The sequence below is a fragment of the Patiria miniata genome, unplaced genomic scaffold, assembly GCF_015706575.1.
Source record: "Patiria miniata isolate m_02_andy unplaced genomic scaffold, ASM1570657v1 HiC_scaffold_18, whole genome shotgun sequence".
Lineage (NCBI taxonomy): Eukaryota > Metazoa > Echinodermata > Asteroidea > Valvatida > Asterinidae > Patiria > Patiria miniata.
The window spans coordinates 4,217,089-4,232,214 of NW_024037056.1; the positions used below are offsets into that span (position 1 = coordinate 4,217,089).

Genomic DNA, 15,126 nt, shown 5'->3' on the forward strand with positions numbered 1-15,126 from the left:
TTGATTGGCCTAACTTAAGTTCTTGCGCTAAAAAAAAATTGAGAACAACTTTTTCCCGTTTAAAGCCGCATAACATCTCTAGGTAATAGCAAATTCAGATAGACATTGATGTTCTAAATGACTTAAGCCGTATAGTGCAGAATACAATGTACAATGTAAATGTATGTGAGAGCCGAGCCATGGTGATTCCGTAGTTCGTAAATACCGATAATTAACGTCAACCTTCCAAAGCGACAGAGGGCGCTGTCTATGGTGATCGCTACAACAAACAAAATGGAGACGTAAACACACGAATTTGCCTAATTCAACGGGAAAAAAAACTGCGAAATGCCTGTAAGTAGCGCTTTTACTGTGTTGTCATTTGTTGTATTTCAATTTGGCATTATAAACGCATTTTGTTCCAGTGTCCGTCTTCTTATGTAATTAATTAAAACTAAATGATGATGATTTACACAGCTGGCGAAAATGAAACGCAGTGGCTATTGTTACGGCAGCCGTAACGCATTTCCCATTTTCTATCGTTACGGTAGACTGCAACCTGGCAACTTTTATAAAAAAAAATGACAAGAAAATATAAAATTAGAAGGAAAAAAGTGAATTTGAACTTTATGAAATTCGGACTTTATTTCCCTTTTAAAAAAAATCCTCCAAAGCCTCAGGTTAGAAAAGGAAAAAAATTCGAGTGCAAAACTGAAATTCGAACCCGCAACCTCGCGGTGCAAAATCCTACCCTCTATCGGCTGAGCTGGCGCACTGCTCGATAAAACGTGGGGAAACAAATAATTATATACCTGCGTGCGTATCAAAAAAAAATCGTAGAGGGCGCTAAACAACGAGTGCCGTAACGATAGCCACTTCGAAAATGAAATGCCATTTTTGGCGTTTTGACGTCGGACGTTAGAAAATCGGGAACCATGTTAATGTAAGATTGTTTAATTTAAAGATTTTTCAGGAGAATTGCCCTATTTTTTCTGTCTTTTGATTTTGCCACCTGCCAAAATATGACTATTTATTTGCAATTGAGTTTTGGCTTAGTCTGCAAACGAGGAAATGTATTTCTTGGTTGGAAAGCTCGAGTCGAAATTGACAGCTAGAGTTGACACACACTGCACACACCATGCAATGACACAGATATGCCATCATTACTTAATTATAATATTGTATGTTGTTTGCTTGATCAGAGCCACAAACATTCAAGTGGAAAGTTACTGAGGCGGCCATTGGCGCCCCTAACACCACCAGCCACACAGCCGTCAGGATCCATCATAGGTCCCTCCAAGAAAACCCAGAATGGAAAGCATCAGAGCAGAAGCCTGCCCTCTTTGTCCAGTCTCAGCCAGGAGGACGAGGAGGACGACTTCGAGGAGGAATTAGCCTTCCCAGTTCGCAACTTCAGCCCCGTCCCGAGTGTCATACCCTCCTTGGCCTCTGATTTCCAGGAGGCCCAACGAGCCCCCCAGAACACCCCAAAGATCCCACTGAAACCCTCGCCCCAGACTCGACGCTCCCACTCTGGACCCGTCAACTCACCTCGGGTGCCCCTCAGCAGAACCGATCTACGATTTGTCTTGGACTCTCGGTACAAACCCAAGGGGACCTCAGCTGATACCTTCCGCCCGAGATCTCTTGTCCAGCCGTACAAGCCGCGCGGGCCGGATGGCTTCCCCTTCCGGACTCCCCGGAACCTACCAGAAGTCAAGAAAGAACTCTTGTACCTGGACCATGAGCACCTTAGATATCACCTCCCTCCGGACTTCACTCTGGAGGATTTTCAGGTGGAGGTCGGGGCGTACGGCAGACCGCTTCAGCGGGAAACACTGAAGAAAGCCATACTCTCCAAACAGAACTACAAAAAGCTGACAACGCTGTTTGCGTCATTTGTTGAGGAACCTGTCCAAGAAAAAGTTAACACTGTGGAATTAAAAGGTAAATTTAAAATATTCCATTTCTTAAACTATAAAAAGATACTAAGCTAAAAGGTGTCGCTGTTTAACCCATATGGTCCTGTACTGCCCCAAAGAGCCCTACAAAGCACTCTCCGTACCGCCTCAAACCCCCAAGCACTGTATGGCTTTCATGGATTTGTCATGGAATAAATACAATGTAATATACTGTAATACAAAGTAATACAATGTAATACATTGTTATACACTGTAACACAATGTAATACAAGTGCTCATGGCTTAACCCACAATCTTTTTTTCCCCATAGGTGAGGAGATCCCGGAGGTCGTACCCAGAGTACCCCAGCACCAACTCTTGATCGAGATGGCCAGCATCATCCATCAGCAGATGAGGAACATGATCAATGAGGAGATGATCGGTAGCCTACCGGGCCAGGAGACGGAGCAGTCGGCGCTGACGTCAGCTCTTATGACCCCCGCCCTCGCTGCCTTGGCATACCAACAAGCTGAAACGGCTTCCGGAAACCTGGCAGTGTTTTCTAGGTGAGTACAGACTAATCTTGTGCTTGTCAAACTTGCAGAGCTTATAAAATAAAAATCTAAGTCTTCGTCTGGAAAATAACAATTTTGTTATTTCCTTAGTTATTTTAATCCTCTATTTAATAAAATGTCTCTTTGTATTTTAGTTATTATTACATGTAATTGTGTAAATAATAGTTTTTAATTTAATAACATCACTTTTCATCAAATACCAGCCAGCCGACCCTGACAAGCTCTGTGGTTGATTGTTAAAACATCTGCACTAGTAAGCAGGTGGCTTAGGTTTGAGTCCCACTTGAGTAAGCTTGTGAAAAAAATTTTGCAAGCCCTCGGACAACACTGAATATACAGTGCTTATGTCAGTCCAGGGCAAAACCCTGTATACAATAACATCACGATGAATGTTTACTAATGTAGTTTCTTGCAAACTCCCGTGTCTAAGTTTCCCTGTTTGTTTGTTGTCACGCTGCAGGCAAGCAGAATCAACAAATGAGGTCATGTTCAACATGCCGGTCTCCAAGTACTTCCAGGGATCTCGCAGGAGCAACTCTCCTTTCAGTAAGTTCCTGACCTTCAACTTGTTGAATTGTCGCTGGCCGCCTGTGTTTTATTGGTGTGTTAACATTTCAGCCGGTGCATAAGTTAAATGACATGTGTAGCTTTGAATGACAGAATCTTACAAGCCCAATCTCAAAAAACTTCTGATTCAAAATTTTCTTTTATTGTAGACTAATCCGAGTTTCCCACATTGTGTGATTACTGGGGTGGCCTCCTATATTGTTAGTAATGATTACTGGGAATGTTGAAAACTCGTTTTGGCATTTCACCTAATCATGTTCCAACCTTAACTGATATGTTCAGAGCTTTACAGAATCACATGTGATGGGTGCTCAGGTACTGAAGTGTCCCAGTGATAGCAAATAAACTGTTGCCGTAATTTCAGAATTGAATGAGTGTAAACTTTAATGCAAAAGCTTTGTTTGTTCTTTCTTTGCAGATGAGCAAGATTCATCACAAATCACTCCATCGGAGCTGGCCATCTTGGACTGTCTGGTCAATGGCGGACTTGCTCTCAGCTTGAAGGTATCGTTCACGACAATTGCTATTCAAGTCAGGGTGAATCTATTGGGGGAATAAGGAGGTCTAACCACCCCCCCCCCCCAACCCCCGGGCCACAAAAAATAAGAAAAACGCATGGAAAAACACAGCAAATGCCCCCCTTGGAAGCTAAGCCCCCCTCTTGATACAAACCTAGGTTCTCCCCCCCCCCCTGTAAGTTGCCTGTTCAAAATGATATCACCCATCCACATTTAACCATGCTGAGCAAAGGGTTGTTAATTAGCTTTCCACCTCTGCAGGATGTTCACATCGATTTTTAACATTCTCCTTCTTAATATTTATTTTCTGCAGGCTCATTTCATCCTAGCCATGCCTGAGATTACACCACTGACAAAGACTCTGACGTATTTGAATTTATCCTTCAATGACTTCAGGGTATGTACACATATCTCAGTGTTGTGTTTTCTATTGTCCTTAATTTTTGAATCAATTTTGGTGGATATTTTTTATTAAAAGTGAAGTTGATGATTGAAAACTTGAGCAAGGTGGCAAAAACTCGGGGCAGAAAAACATTTTATCTCTGCAGCCTACCTTCCTAAAACCCCTCCTGTGAAACACTGATCTGGAGCAAATGTTGTGGATCTGCTTATCACAGAAATTTACTAAGCACTGACAGAAAATATTTGCTTAGCCGAAACCGCTTACCAGCCAAAACGTAATGTAACGTTAATTGGCTGTGACTGGTTCTCCCCTCATTTGTGCTAACTTTGCATTTATAAGCTACTTTTCTACTAAGCATCTCAGTGAATGTGGACCCTGATTTTTTTGGTTCACTCTTGCAGGTGTTTCCCTCGGAGGTCCTGACCTTGAGAAGCCTGGAGGTTCTCAAGTTACGCAACAATCCACTGAAGGAGCTGCCCTTTGACATCCACCGTTTGTCCAAACTCCGGACGTTGGTGGTGTCCTTCAATCTCATCACCTCGTTGCCGCCAAGGTAGGGGAGATGCCATCGGTCAAACAATAGACCCTTCCCGCCTGTCAATCAAACAGGTGCATGGACCAATAAGATCATGACTTTTGGTCAGGTGACCACAGGAGCTCATTCAAACTCGGTCACAATCAAATGTTGAAATGCTTACTATGCATGGAAGAGGGTCGTTTTCTTTTTCATATTGATGACTTTTTTTTTCTCCGGTCCTTTCATTGTCACAGCTTGTTCACATTGCCGCTTCAGTTTCTGGACCTGTCCTACAACAAGCTGACGTTCCTGCCCAGTGAAATAAGACACCTAAGGTAACAGACATTGGATGCTCTCTCTTAGAAACGTCTTGGAAGTTGAATGAAGAGGCAAAGTAAACATTTATGAGAATGATGTACACATTCAGAGGCATCTCAGTAACAAAGGAGGCATTATACTCGTAATTTTTCCGGCAATTGTGCATGCAATCTTTCTGCCCATGTGGTCACTTATTGGCCAATCAGCATTGACGTATTTTACTGGTATCCCGCAGGTCAACCCTGCGTGAGCTGAATGTAGAAGGCAACCAGCTACCGGCCCTGCCCTGCTCCGCCCTCAAACTGAGGAAATTACGCTACCTGAGGGTGACTAATAACTTCATGCATCCACTCTTCTGGAAAGAGAACAGCCAGAATGAACCACAGGTAGGGTTTTGGAACACAGACGCATCTGAAACGGGCTCCCAGGGCTAAGGCTTTGTCTATCGTCAGCTTGTTTCAATGTATATATTGTTTTAATGGGCTAACACCAAGTAGACTTGATCAGGATTTTAAACACTGAGGCTCAAATCCTCCAAATCATCGCACTTATGACTTCTGTACCTAAATATTTTACTTGTTCCTTTTCTGTATTGCAGAGACTGCTGGACTTGTCGTCCTTGGCTGTGAAGCAGAGTGGGTTAGACATATTCAGACCCAGCTTGCTTCCAGATTCCCTACACTCTGTGCTCAATCGGTAAGAGGGCACTGTTCAGGAATTCTGTCTAATTAGCGGTATCAAGGAGACGGCTAAGGGGGCTGCCTCACAACCCCCCCCCCCCCCCCTCTATCTCGACCTCTCTGATTTTTCAAGCTTAGCTCTTGTGGCCTGTCCAGGTTTGGGCTCTGGGGAAAGTAGGGAAGGGAGAAAATTGGTTTTTGTTTTAAAAGTTCTGCCAGGATTTATTCATTGGTGAACAGTTTGTGAAGAGGTGGTGCTTTCATTTCTTAAAGACAAGACAGTGTCACTGAAGAAGTTGGGGTAGAGGAGAGGGGTGGTAATTTGCCCCTTGCGCGCCCTACCTGAATCATGTGCCACTTCTTAGACCCCTTCTCCCCATTGTTCTAGTAGATAGACTTCCAGAATGGCGGTTAGTTTTTTTGTTCTTACCATAGTCGGTTAATACATGTCTCAATATTATCTTCTTGATTGAATTAGATCTGAAGTTGAGGTGTTAATTCTTCCTTTTTTTGACAGCTACTCTAGATGTGATTGTTGTCAGGGTCCACTGTACGGTCCAGGCCTGCGGATCATCCGGCCCTGCAGTAAGGCCTTCGGAGTGCGCAAGCTGCCCTTCATCTTCACGTCTTGCTCCCCGTACTGCCGCGACACCTTCTTGACGAGTGTAGAGTCCCTCACGCAGATGCTGTACATGGATGATGACTGATGACGACCCGAGTGTCGATTTAGACCCCCAAGCCCTGCTGCTTCTTGTGTGCTTCAGTGTCTCGGAATATTGCTTGAAAGGAAACAATTCTACAAAAGGAGGAACCCAAACACTCTGCATCTTGGAGAAGGTTCAGCCGGGGATCTTTATTCAAATAGTTTTGAATTTGTTATGTAACTTACATTGACAAATGTGTAAGGACTTAAAGAATCAGTCTAGTCTAATTAAGACTACTGATTCTTTAACTTATAAAGATTTATGTAACTATTCCATTTTATTGAACAAGACATTGTTTCAGCGTTTGATAGCCGTCCTTTTACATAATTTTGTTTAATTGCAAATTGAAAATTTTGTAAATATATTGAACTGTGTTTAAATATTTTCTTTTTATATACATGTAAGATTTGAGGCTTTGCATGGTGAAGATACTAAATAATGAAAGGTTTGCGGAAACACCATGTGCGAATAATTTCTCAACTAAGAGAATGGTTCTGAAAAGAACCAGAGGTATAAACTCGACGTTCCGGTCAGTATGCTCTGACCGTCTTCAGGAGAGTGCCTAAACTCTAAGAAAGTGAATACTTAAGTAGCAAAAGGTGAAATCAATGGAGTGTGAAGTTGCATCCTGTGAGGATGCCAAGTAGACAGGATCCCTGAGCAAGCTTATTGCCCACTGAAGTGGAACAGTAGGGTTGCAGTGTCAGTGGAGGGAGGACCTAGGGTATAGGAGACCCATCAGTCTAAGGTAGTAGCTGAGGACCTAGGGTATAGGAGACCCATCAGTCTGGAGAAGTGGGAGCCAGATGTCGTTGAGATGAAACCCGATGTCTTGCGGAACTGTGTTGTGCTTGCGGATCTCGATGGCTTCCCGTATGCGTCTTGGATGCCAGAACTGGATCGGTGCGATGAGTTCGGCCGCATCCCAATCAACTTTGTGGTCGTTGATGTGGGAATGTTTGACAATGGCCGATTTGATTTGATATGTTTGACAATGGCCGATTTGATTTGATATACATGTGTTTGTAAAACATTCGTTTGTAAATTCTTACGAATTAAAAAATCGAACAGTAAAAATTCAACCAATATGTTTAGTAACAAACACTGAAAACTCTCCGTATTTTCCCCATCATACCCCACCTGAAACTGTAATTGTCTAAAAATCTGAAAAAACTTTCCAAAAATTGGCATTTGTTTTCAAAAATTATTTGCTGTTTGACCTGAATGCAGGTCTTAACCAGTGCCACAGTTTTTTTTCCTTAGATTGCAAGATGCTCCCTTGCAAACTCGATCAAATCCTGGAACATCTTTTCCCCGACCTCAAATACCAGCGGCCAGGCTGGTCCCAACACACCATGGAAACCACCGCGGTAATGTTCCCACGTGACCGGCACGCGCGCGTCCTTGAGACGCAGCGCGTAGAACGCGCCGTGGTCCCTCAGTGGGTCGAACTCGCACGTGGCCACGAAGGTGGGCGGCAGGCCGGTCATGTTTCGCCGCAGTAACGGGCTGGCGCGCGGATCTAAGACAATCTCATCGATTTGGTCCCAGACGATGTCATCCCCCTTTAGCTCCTTGCGATGAGGAGGGGTAAGATGACCATAGTCTTGCATGTGAGGAGGTAGCAAGGTGTGGTTGACGTACTGAGCGAGTGGCGAATCTCTACGAAACTCCACAGAGGTGTGGGTGTTGTCAATAAGCGCGCGAACCACGCGATCATCCAACCTCCCCAGCAGGTAGAAACAGGTGAATTCTCCCGCCTCTTGCCAAGTCACGATTGACCCTCCTTCCCCGAAGTGTGAGATTGAGAGAAAGGTGGCAGGAGTGTGATTGTCGATAAACTGGGTGATTGGATAGATGAGAGCCTGGAGCGCCACGTCGGGATAACCTGGCTCGTCGTGTAGAATCTGAGACACGGCTGCCGCCAGCGCGCCTCCAGCGCTGTCCCCAGCCACACCGATTCGCGAACGGTCCACGTGGTAGTCCTGAGCGTGGTCCATGAACCATTTGGTCGCATTGAGGCAATCTTCGTAGGCAGCCGGGAAGGGGTGCTCTGGAGCAAGTCGGTATCTGCAGTGAGCGACAATAACGTCATGTTTTTCCTTGAAATGCTGGACATTTCAAAATAGAATCGGGGTTTTATAAGGGGAACATTCAGGCACTCATTTGCTTGGAATATTAGTCGCCCTATCGTCCTGGCAATCGATCTCTAAGCATGTGTTGGTATTAAAATGTTTAATAAAGCTCTGCCTTTTAGGCCCCCCCCCCCTTTCAAAACAACCCCGTATCAGTATTTTGTTTTTCTGATGTAACAAGTGCAGGAGGAAAACGGAGGAAATTTCTCTTTTTATAGTGACCAAGACCAAATAACTTGTGGTGTCGTTTGAGTAAAGACTGCTGATAGCAACTGTGACATTGACGGGGATTTTGTTATTAGCTATAAGCAGATTGGTACACAAAATGTTTATCAAGTTTGAGAGCCATATTGACATTGCACTTACTCGATGGATACCACCACACAGTCCAACTCCTCAGCAAAACGCCTCGTCAATTTGTCAAACATAGCTGCAGCAGAAAATTATAATAAATACAATTAATTATTGGTTTCTGTCGATAAAATAAAAAAAATGTAGAAACAATAATAATAAAAAAAGATTCCCATGGAATGTCGTTGCAACAGACTGTTGTCCCCGAATTGGAAAAGGGTAAGCGAGCATAAATGGAGTAGGTTCAAGGGGCACTACGGCCTGAACTCATGTTTTTGGTGTTTTTTTTACACAAACGTCCGCAGAATGCGAACCACTGTGCGGCAGGATTCACAACTACAGTATTTAACGGCTCGGTTTTTTTTAAGTGAGAGTCAAAATGTTGACCCCCTAAATTCGTTCTCACACTGGTTCTCTCACCAGTTTATTTAATGATGGTTGTGTGGACGTTTATATTCTACTGTTATACATGTGTATTTTCTCTCCAATTAATATAACTTCGTTTAAAACGCGTTTGAACCTCAATTGCAATGGGCGCATCCAGGCCGTTATCCCATGAAAGGTATTAACTTGCTTACCAGTACTTCCAATGACAAAAGCGCCACCGTGCATAAATACGATCGCTGGCCCAAGACCAGCCTTCCTCGTGATTAGCTCGTACAGGCGAACTTTGACTCCGTCAAAGGTTGTGACCGAGGACCGGATGTTGGAGCCCTGTACTTCCGGGTGCGGGGTTCTCATGAGAGCGGCAAGGTCGACGAAGGATCGGAAAATTTGAATGGAGTGCAAAGATGTGAAGAGAGACGCGGCGTATGCCTGCAAATGAAAAGACGGAGAGAAAAAAAAACACATGTGCTTCCAAACTTCAGTTCTTTGCCGACATTTGTTGTATACTTTTAAAGTTAATTGCTCATAATTAGCATAAAGTATATATCCTTGCTCTATGATGTAACTACATGTATAAGTAGAGGTGTGGTTAATATTTTTATACAATTGCGGTAACTTTTAATCTCAACTTATTTGTGGCCTGTCGTAAGTAAGATGAAATGAACACGCAAGTGGAACTTCGAAATATGTTTTTCAAAGGATAGGCCTACCACGTCGCTTGCAATTCGCTTTCCGGCGGCAAAGGCTCTGTATTTCCAGGGGTCGCAGAGCCCATCCGGCGTGGGGTTGTTCATGTAGTACGCTACGACTAGAATCCATGTGATGAATAGCACTGATGCAGCAGACGTCCAGAATCCAGACTGCTTGTTGGAGGCACGTCTTCGAAGAGCATGGAATATAAATGCAACAACTATGAATTTGTTTTGGTTGTGTGAAGTTCAGGTGCATCAGAAGTTACATGTATAGTTAAAATACCTACTAGACCTACCTCAGTTGATCAAAAAAAAAGTTCCATTGAAGTTTCAGGAGATGGCAGTCAATTTTGTTTGAAATTTACGAACGCGCTTTTCCACGAATCTGGAAATGTTAGAGAGATTTCCATCTCTAAAGCTAATTCTATCTCTCTGGAGCTAGTTTACAGTGAAAGAGTGGACATTGATTTAACATTATTTTATAGGGCTAATATTTTATGAAATTTGACTTCTTTTTTTTGCAAAAGCATGCATACACCAAGCTGTTTTCAAGGAAGAACTCTAACATTCACCCCTAAGGAAGACTCCCGATTACCATGGAATGATTTCAAGAATATTAGCAATCGGATCCTTGATGTCGATCCCTTACCTTTCAAAGATGCCCATGATAGCTACGGACGTAGGGCGCGGCTTAAGTATCCTGGATGAAAAATCTGAATACTGTCACGTCCGCAACACGAACGCGTAATAATCGCAGGGTCCGTTTAGCTGTGTATTTTTTTTAACAGCCACTGTACCTAAAATGCACACCTTGTGGACCTTTACCCAATAGGTTCTATGCTATCTTTATGTCCATTGTACTGGCTTTTTTGTTATGTATACAGGCAAATATCGATAACTGTGTAAAGCTGGTTCATCAGAGGACATTGTCTCGATATAGTCCTGCATGGCCTCGATCACTGAAGTCTGAGAAAGGACGTCGGATACCCGTGATTATACATGTACTGTTCAATGTGCCAAATCGGCTGAGAGGACTTCAATTATGCATAGCCTTGCTGATGCCAGGTATTACCATAGAGCAAGCTCTATGGTATTAAAAAGGTAGCTCCGTGGTATTACTACGCAGACAACCTTGCATGAGAGGACGGTATTACGTAACTCGTGAATCATCCATTCGGCAAATGAATAAAGCCATATAACATAGGATTATGGGAAGGCCGAATGCCCCATATGCTAAAACAAAATTACTATATTGCTAACACCACGTACGCCAGTTCATATCTTATTTTATGACCCAAAAAACACAATCCGCACATTTGTTTGTTTCTTGGCTCAAGTTTGGAGTTTGTTGATTTTTTACCTCGTTTTTGATGGACCCACTCGCGCAGCTGGAAGCCAGACAGTGCATGTGGTCCTCTCTCCCTATATCTCACCATAGAGGAATCATCCTTGATCTCACTGACTCGCCAACAGAATTTGACTAAAATTACAACCTTGTCCCCATGACCAAACTGGTCTCGAGGGTGGATAAGGGGGGGGGGGGTGGCAACAAGGGGCCACAAAAAACACCCAAATTTGTTTAAAGTGACGTCGCAATAAAAGCGTCTCTGATAATTCATATTCCACATTATTCTAATTCCTCTGGGCCTTGACAGCTCTACTTCAAGTGTATATCTTACAATTCATATATTCAAAACATGCACTGTAAGTCAAAATTCAAAAGGCAGTTTGCCAATTTTGTTATTTTGTCAGCAGCAGACGATCTTTTGACACGGCATACACTTGAGTGATCCCAAATTAACGATTATGGGTATCAAAATCATATTTGGATATCTATTATCGGCTCAGGTCAAGTACAGAAGAAAGGTCAATCACAGTTTTAATCCAAGATTTCTTCTGCATTTAAAACCCCTCAATGTTTACGAAGTTTGACAAAGTTCCCCGACCTCAAACTTTGGACGTTTGCGATAAATAGTTTGGCAATGAAAACCATTCTTGAACTTGATTTAAACTATAAAAGCGATATCGTGGCAGGGCCTATATAGTTGTGATCGAGGAAAAGCACCGGTGAACTGTACCCTTTTTTGGGCTAAACTTTAGACAAGAAGAATTGGTGTAAATGTTGGATCATAGAAAAGATACAAACAAGTCTACAAAGAGGAAAATGACTCCAAGAGGCCGCGGGATGTGAGTATACTAATATGATTAATGTAAACTTTAACCTATAATACTTTTACTTGACAGAAAATCAACACATTTTGTTTTCGCATACTAGGTTAAACACAAACATTCTTAGTTCAAATTCGTCTTTACTTACAATGATTCTTATTCCAGGTTATTGAAGCGATCTCCCATCAGAGCGCCTTATGTCAGCTATTGTGTGGTTCTGGTTGTCACGATGACCATGTTGCTAACAGCCTTCTACGTGAACTCACCGACGCCTAACGGCATCAAGAACCCATGGAAGTACCGGTGTTTTCTAGCCGGCAAGCGAGTCGTGGCTGATATGGTACATTTGAGTTTTGAACCGTCATTAATGGGCCTGGTTAACACAAAATTGTTTGGCAATTTAAGTATATCCGGGTCAAAAAAGGGAATAAGCACCCGTCTTCACTGCACAGACCCCATACGCCAAAACTGGCGCGGAGCAGGTACAATTAAGGCAAAGACGCAATGCGTCTTTCTGAAAGACGCATTGCGTCTTTTGGATCTGGCAACATGCCAGGGCCGTCAAAAAGAGTATTTATAGAAAATTGATCTGTCATTTTCTTTGGAATTTCACCCAGGCTAAAGTACTGTCCCTGCTAACGTCCACCTCTTACGTCAACAATTTTCGGTTCTTGATGGACATCTTCGTTCGACCGACGCCCCTGGAAATGCCTGGGTCGAACATCCGGGCTTCCGTCACAACTTTTGGCGGGGTCAAAGTTCGCCTTTATCAGCCAATCAGGAGAGAGCCCGGACGTGGGCCGGCGCTGGTCTATGCACACGGAGGGGCATTTGCAATTGGAAGTGCCGGTATGAAAATTAAATAAAAATTAAAATAATAAGGCTATAATATGCCAGAGCCGAGCAGTCGAAACGAGACAAATTGATGATGTCATTTTGACGTTTTGAACTGTTCTAATTTGTTAATTTGGCGGGTTTATCTTAAAGGTCAGTAAAAAAGGGGTCAGTTTAGAATAATTATGACAATTCCTGCCCACCATGTACGGTTTGTCACCAAAATATACCTGTAACAATATGTAAAAGAAAAGTGGTCACTCTTTGACTTCGAATCGAGGCCTATCCGATTTTATATTCTTTCCTTCTGATTTTTGTCCACAGCCTCCTTTGATCCTGTAACAAGACGCATAGCCGAAGCGTTGAACTGTACCGTCGTGTCAGTAGAGTAAGTCTTTAAAAAACAAAGACATTCTCGTTTTTTGGATTTTTTTATTATTAAGTTGATCAAGTCCTGCATGGATATTAACGGTAGTTGGCTCGATATTTAGTGACGATGTTACGATGTGTTTCCGTTCTTAGCTATCGCCTTGCTCCCGAGCACCCCTTCCCAGCCGCATTCGAGGACATCCTCAACGCCTCTAAGTGGTTCATGGACCACGCCCACGACTTTGGCGTAGACCGTTCGCGAATCGGCATCGCTGGGGACAGCGCCGGCGGCACGCTGGCCGCAGTCGTGTCACAGGAGTTGCACGACGACCCTGCCTACCCGGACTTTGCCTTCCAGGCACCCATCTACCCACTGACCCAACTCATCGACAGCCTCACCCCAGGAACGCTCCACTCCAAGCACCATTTCGGTCGGGACGGATCCATCGTGACATGGGACGAAGCCGCCATGTTTTGCAGTCTTTACTTAACAGGCGGCGAGCACGCGAGACTGCAGCTCGCCCTCATCCGCAACGTACACGTTGCCATGGAGTTCAGACGCAGTGACGCGCCGCAACTGAAGTACGTCAATCACTCCCTCCTACCTCCGCGCTTGCGCAGTTATGACTTCCTGACGCCCTCCTCAAGCCATGTCAACCACGGACATCTTTCCGAGGCGGAGGGCGTATGGAAAGAAATCAAAGACAAAGTTCTAGACCCGCGAGTCTGTCCTCTGATGAGGCATAACATGGGAGGGTTGCCGCCCACATTTGTAGCTACCTGCGAGTATGATGCCGTGAGAGACCACGGAATATTCTACGCGATGAGACTAAGAGAAGCTGGGGTACGAGTCCGTTGGGAGCATTATGATGGCGGGTTCCACGGGGTTCTGGGTCCTTCGTGGCCCTTTGAGTTCGAAGTGGGGGAACAGATGTTCCATGATTTCGGAGATTTCGCCACAGAACATCTCAAGTTAAAATCATGAATGCTTAATAGAGAGCATGCTAGTGTTGCAACTATAACACTGAAGTGTTTCATCCCGATCGAATTTCAAACGTCAGAGCATTCAAACAAAGTCGCTATTAATCGACTGATTTTATTTTTAATAAACGTTTTATCATTAAATTCTGTGATCGATGCATTGACAAATAATTGATATAAAAGGAGTGATGGGTCGTTTATCTGATCAATGAACAAGATAATTGATTGGTGATCAATTCATGCATTTATTGTATTTATAGTAAATTATTTGTGTCTTTTATTTTGCCTCATGCCTGTTTATAACACAACGATTCTGTGGCAAAGTTTAGCAGAGTTCCCTGTCGAATTGTTCGGTGTTACCCTTTGATTACCTTTGAACTTTGACGCAAAGATTACTAAAAAATAAAGGTTAACAAACTCTAGGTCGATTCAAGTTCACTGCACGCTCTGTCAGTGTGGCAATGCAACTAATACAGCTGATCTTTGAAAAAGTGGATGAAAGTCCAACGAGATATCATACGCAGTGTTCATTATATCTCGACATTGCTAACCCGGCTGGCATCTGAATTATAAGAAACAAAGATAGACAGGCCGGCTCGAGTTATCACGTCTTCATCTTTTGCCGAACACTGAAGTTTTAAACATTCTCGGATCGCATTTGCCTAATGAAGATATCCTTAAATTTTACTTGAGAAGCTCCAAAAGCGTGTATTATTCCACTATTCCAACTGTTAGTTTATACCAATGGAAAAGCGACGTAAAGTATTCCTTGCCGTGGTTGGAGTGTTACTGATTTGTCTGGTACTGGAACCCATACCTGCGGAGCTGGACAACCCGTGGTGCTTGAAGATGGCTTCAAGACTCGTCGATTATGTGAGTTGCTCATTGTTATTTCTTAGCAGATATGTTTTATCGCCGAATTTAATATTTCAAGTACATGTAGGCCTGTAGTTGAAAATGGGAATTCGTCAATTCATTAATCTCAGACTGAAATCGTTTTATGGAATGCGACCACGTCAATTTATGACGCTTTAACGTCAAGGGTC

The 15,126-nt window shown here is 43.4% G+C and overlaps 3 protein-coding genes across 4 annotated transcripts; 2 read left to right on the plus strand and 1 right to left on the minus strand.

The window, feature by feature from the left end:
- The first annotated feature begins 240 nt into the window (after positions 1–240).
- On the plus strand, positions 241–6,557 carry LOC119724305. Its single transcript, XM_038195294.1, has 11 exons — positions 241–333; positions 1,182–1,926; positions 2,212–2,446; positions 2,916–3,001; positions 3,441–3,526; positions 3,854–3,937; positions 4,345–4,496; positions 4,715–4,795; positions 5,014–5,164; positions 5,377–5,474; positions 5,976–6,557. The coding sequence occupies exons 1-11, from the start codon at positions 328–330 to the stop codon at positions 6,163–6,165; spliced, it is 1,914 nt and encodes a 637-aa protein (XP_038051222.1). The 5' UTR covers positions 241–327; the 3' UTR covers positions 6,166–6,557.
- Positions 6,558–7,288: 731 nt separating this feature from the next.
- On the minus strand, positions 7,289–12,133 carry LOC119724307 (arylacetamide deacetylase-like). 2 transcript variants are annotated; one of them, XM_038195297.1, is made up of 5 exons: positions 12,045–12,133; positions 9,746–9,914; positions 9,227–9,464; positions 8,664–8,727; positions 7,289–8,232 (listed from the first exon to the last, which is right to left on the minus strand). In XM_038195297.1, the coding sequence occupies exons 2-5, from the start codon at positions 9,827–9,829 to the stop codon at positions 7,422–7,424; spliced, it is 1,197 nt and encodes a 398-aa protein (XP_038051225.1). In that variant the 5' UTR covers positions 9,830–9,914; positions 12,045–12,133; the 3' UTR covers positions 7,289–7,421. The 2 variants fall into 2 exon arrangements, with proteins under 2 accessions (XP_038051225.1, XP_038051224.1); XM_038195296.1 differs by lacking the exon at positions 12,045–12,133 and adding an exon at positions 10,377–11,194.
- LOC119724306 (arylacetamide deacetylase-like) lies at positions 11,705–14,320 on the plus strand. The gene is made up of 5 exons (XM_038195295.1): positions 11,705–11,914; positions 12,062–12,236; positions 12,514–12,745; positions 13,055–13,118; positions 13,253–14,320. The coding sequence occupies exons 1-5, from the start codon at positions 11,847–11,849 to the stop codon at positions 14,082–14,084; spliced, it is 1,371 nt and encodes a 456-aa protein (XP_038051223.1). The 5' UTR covers positions 11,705–11,846; the 3' UTR covers positions 14,085–14,320.
- Positions 14,321–15,126: the final 806 nt, after the last annotated feature.

What these genes read in the sequence shown, in the direction of transcription:
- LOC119724305 (XM_038195294.1), top strand. An exon ending in TATCCTTCAATGACTTCAGG is followed by an intron (nt 3,938 to 4,344) that starts GTATGTACACAT and finishes TCACTCTTGCAG; the next exon opens with GTGTTTCCCTCGGAGGTCCT. An exon ending in CTACACTCTGTGCTCAATCG is followed by an intron (nt 5,475 to 5,975) that starts GTAAGAGGGCAC and finishes TTTTTTTGACAG; the next exon opens with CTACTCTAGATGTGATTGTT.
- LOC119724307 (XM_038195296.1), bottom strand. An exon ending in AGCGAATTGCAAGCGACGTG is followed by an intron (nt 9,465 to 9,745) that starts GTAGGCCTATCC and finishes TTTCATTTGCAG; the next exon opens with GCATACGCCGCGTCTCTCTT. An exon ending in TTTTGTCATTGGAAGTACTG is followed by an intron (nt 8,728 to 9,226) that starts GTAAGCAAGTTA and finishes TTTCTGCTGCAG; the next exon opens with CTATGTTTGACAAATTGACG.
- LOC119724306 (XM_038195295.1), top strand. Translation starts at nt 11,847, where the DNA reads ATGTTGGATCATAGAAAAGATACAAACAAGTCTACAAAGAGGAAAATG. An exon ending in ACTCCAAGAGGCCGCGGGAT is followed by an intron (nt 11,915 to 12,061) that starts GTGAGTATACTA and finishes TTCTTATTCCAG; the next exon opens with GTTATTGAAGCGATCTCCCA. An exon ending in AGCGAGTCGTGGCTGATATG is followed by an intron (nt 12,237 to 12,513) that starts GTACATTTGAGT and finishes AATTTCACCCAG; the next exon opens with GCTAAAGTACTGTCCCTGCT.